This window comes from Monopterus albus, unplaced genomic scaffold (assembly GCF_001952655.1).
Source record: "Monopterus albus unplaced genomic scaffold, M_albus_1.0 scaffold93.1, whole genome shotgun sequence".
NCBI lineage: Eukaryota > Metazoa > Chordata > Actinopteri > Synbranchiformes > Synbranchidae > Monopterus > Monopterus albus.
Genome location: NW_018127973.1, coordinates 229,596 through 233,031, shown reverse-complemented (window position 1 = coordinate 233,031; position 3,436 = coordinate 229,596). Strand labels below are relative to the sequence as shown.

Sequence of the window (3,436 nt, the reverse complement as noted above, 5' to 3'; positions counted from 1 at the left end):
CAGATCTCTCACTTCTAGCCTTGCTAAGAAAGATAGCATTGAATATATATAGAAAAATACTCACATGTTAGAGGGATAACCAGTGGTTTGGACATGTCCATCTTCAAAGGATCTATCATGGCTTTCTTGGAAGGAACATATTTCCTACCATCACGTACAACTTTATCCTGTTTTTTTGCCTTTTGTCCATCACAACCAGGATTCAAATTTGCATCAGGTTCTGTGGAAGCACTTGGCTTTGAAGCAGAGTCTATCTGCATCCCTGTGGCGGTGTTTTCTGAGGTCTCTCTTGGTGCTTGAACAGGGGTCTCATTCTCCACTGCTTGTGTGACTCCCGCAGTTGCAGGTGTTTCTGCTGTTTGCACCCCAGTCTTATTTTCCAGTGATGTGATTACTGTTTCAGTCTCCCCAGGAGCCAATGACTTATTTTTCTCTTTTGCATCCGATTCACTTTGTGCTGGCTGTGCCTCAGTCAGAGAGGCCAGCGGGTGCTCTGTGGTTGCTGTGGTACCGGGCTTCGACTCGCTGTTTGCCTGGGTAGGACTCTGCATGGCTCCCTGCCTCCTGGCTTCTAATATGCACTTGCTCATATGTTTCTATGAAAACCGTTCCCACAAAAAACACACGTGTACGTTAATTACACAATCAACTATATGAACACTAACTGGATATACAAATCACATAATCCAGCTTATTTCATAAGGAATGGGTCTTTGATTTTTAATCGCATCTTTGTTTTCCACAAGGCGACAGCTGTGAACCCAGAGAATGAATGAGCTTAAAAGATTTGTATTACAAAAGGCAATGGAGGACGGCCTCTTGGGGCTGTGGACTAACCCAAATTCAACATTTAATTTTATTTAAATACAGCGTTGGGTCAGACTTTTAACATGCTGATAAATTTCCTGAAAAATCTTCGTAGCAACCACCTACCACAACAAATATATTATGTTAGCCTAGTTAGCCTAATTTCACTGATTTGCGGTAATATCTGTGTGAAATTGCCAGAATTTCTGGTCCGTTACGTCGCCAAAGACGCTAAATATTCACTCATTTCCTACGAGTCCCCTTTACACACGCTCCTATTTATCTGTATGAATGCAGTAAGATGCAGATATAAGGTTACCTATGACTTGTCCACTCAAACATCTCGGCGTCGTTTCGTACAAAGACAACACGAATATGCTGCAGACATCATGGCGTTAGGTGTGACAATGTGCACAGAGGAGTCATGGGAATTGTGGTTTTTTTGCAGGTCAATCCTACACTCGTCCATCTGGTTTGTTAAAACTACTACAATATTTGTTTTATTAGCTATTTGTGAATGTTGGATAATTTATTCCTCTTCATCTGAAAAGTAAGTAGTAACTGTAGCTATCATGTACTGTAAATGTAAGAAAAAGTACAATATTTCTCTCTGAAGTGTAGGGAGAGAAGTATAAAGTAGCAGAAAATAGAAGTACAAGTAGGCTACCTCAAAATTGTATTTAAGTACTGTACTTCAGTAAATATACAACCTCTACTCTAGAATTAGATTTTGTCATCACATTTAACAGTTAGGCCATGTTGAAATATTAATTTGGTGTACCTATTAGGTTATTTCTTAGTTAGATAGATATTCAGAGATTTGATGTCTAGAAATGTTTAGTGGAGACCGGATGTCTAGCTCAGGCTGTTAAATGCTCAGTTCATTTTCATGCGCTTGCAGACTGCATCTAGGCCAAGGCTAATTAAGTCATACAAAGGCTGCAGGCAAGGATGGTTGTTATTATTAACTGTAATGCTAATCTTAATATTTGTCTTAATGTGAAATGTCATGTCAAATTGTTCTTAGATACACACCACAAATCAACAGTCACACACCTTGAACTTTCTTCATGTTTTGACTATTGTTATGGTCAGCTGCAAGCTGGCATATCAGGTGATGTCTCGGTTTGACGTGCCTGCGTAGTATGGGGCTAGCCCGAAATGATTAATATTGTATAGGTTTCTTGGTTCAGGGTCTTTCATCTTCCAAGCTGCCTGCGCGCAGGTTGGTGGTGGGAGAGATCTGGATGTGTAATGTTAATTTTACCTGTGATCCTCTGAATAAACAAGTACGGTTATTTTTTATAAAATCTAAAGTGGTCTACTTCGTCTTTTGTGAGTTCCTGGTTTAAAAGAGCCGGAAGGAGCTTTGTAAAAGAAACAGAGCTTATATACCTTTGAGGCAAATTCTGTGTGCGTTTGTTTGGCTCAATACTCCAAGTTTAAAAGTGATATTTCCCAGTTCTTGTAACCAGGAACTCAGAGAGATGAAGCGGACCACTTGGATATATAAAAAAACCGTGCTGGTTTATTCAAAGAATCACAGGCAAAATTAACATTACACGTCCAGGCACCTTCCACCTCCAATACTGCGCGCAGGCAGATGAAGAATGAAAGACCCTGAACCATAATAGCCTATACATTTTATCACTTGGTTGGGCTAACCCCATTCTACACAGGCACGTCAAACCGTGACGTCACCTGATATGCCAGCTTTACAGCTGACCGTAGGAGTAGTCAAAACATGAAGAAAATCAATGTGTGTGAGTGTTGATTAAGAGGTGTATATCTAAATACATACAGGACATTCAGCGACATGTCCGGACATTAAGCCTCGGAAGATATTATGATTAAGATTACGGCTGAACATATCATACAGTAGCCACTTTCTGTCTAGTTATCCTTGAACATAAACAACCTGGAGTAGCTCATGGAAATGAGTAAGCTTTTAACAGCCTGAATTAGACATCCTGTCTACACTAAACATTCCTATACAACAAGTATCTAATCAATATCTATCTGACTAAGAAATTACCCTTGTAACACTTGTAATCAGACTTTCAGTAAACTTTCTGTTGATTTTAAACAGTCCTCTCCTGTCTTCACTTCTCGTGCTTCCAACAAAAGAATTGGGTTAATTTCTAACAAAAAGGTTAGAATCTAACAATACAAAAGCCTTAAAAATATCTCTGGTAAGAGGAAAGCATGTGGTATTACCCTCACATCCTCCTTCACCTGAGTCTTAGCTATGTCTACTGAAATCCTGTAGAATTAAAAAGTAGAGCCCAAGCTAGCCTAAAGAGGTGAAGAATGCTAACGTCCTCAAAACAGCAGTGTAATTACCAATAGAAAATAAAGTCTCCTAGAAAAAATTCTTAGAAAATGGTCCCTGAGACATAACCGATTATGGCTGAATAAAGCACCGCATGTCCTGCCAAAAGTAAAAGGTAACAGCCAGCTGGTGATGCTGATTGTAGCATGTACAGCGTGTTCTTTTATGAAGAATAATCGGAGTCAACTATCACCTTTCAGACATTTATTATCATAACTGAACAGACCATCGAATAAAGCAATTTACAGAGCTCTGGGTTCCATCTCTATCTGAAGCCCTGACCTCAACAGCAAAACC

At 39.6% G+C, this 3,436-nt stretch overlaps 1 protein-coding gene across 3 annotated transcripts in view; it reads right to left on the bottom strand.

Annotated features, from left to right (window-relative positions):
* The window catches only part of znf576.1 (zinc finger protein 576, tandem duplicate 1), a 10,304-nt gene extending 9,058 nt beyond the window's left edge, over positions 1 to 1,246 (bottom strand). For all 3 annotated transcript variants that reach the window (XM_020608477.1, XM_020608478.1, XM_020608479.1), the window contains exons 1-2: positions 1,127 to 1,246; positions 65 to 596 (exon numbers count right to left, since the gene is read on the bottom strand). In XM_020608477.1, coding sequence (XP_020464133.1) covers positions 65 to 590 — 526 coding nt within the window. In that variant the 5' untranslated portion in view covers positions 591 to 596; positions 1,127 to 1,246. The remainder of the gene's footprint in view (positions 1 to 64; positions 597 to 1,126) is intronic.
* Positions 1,247 to 3,436: the final 2,190 nt, after the last annotated feature.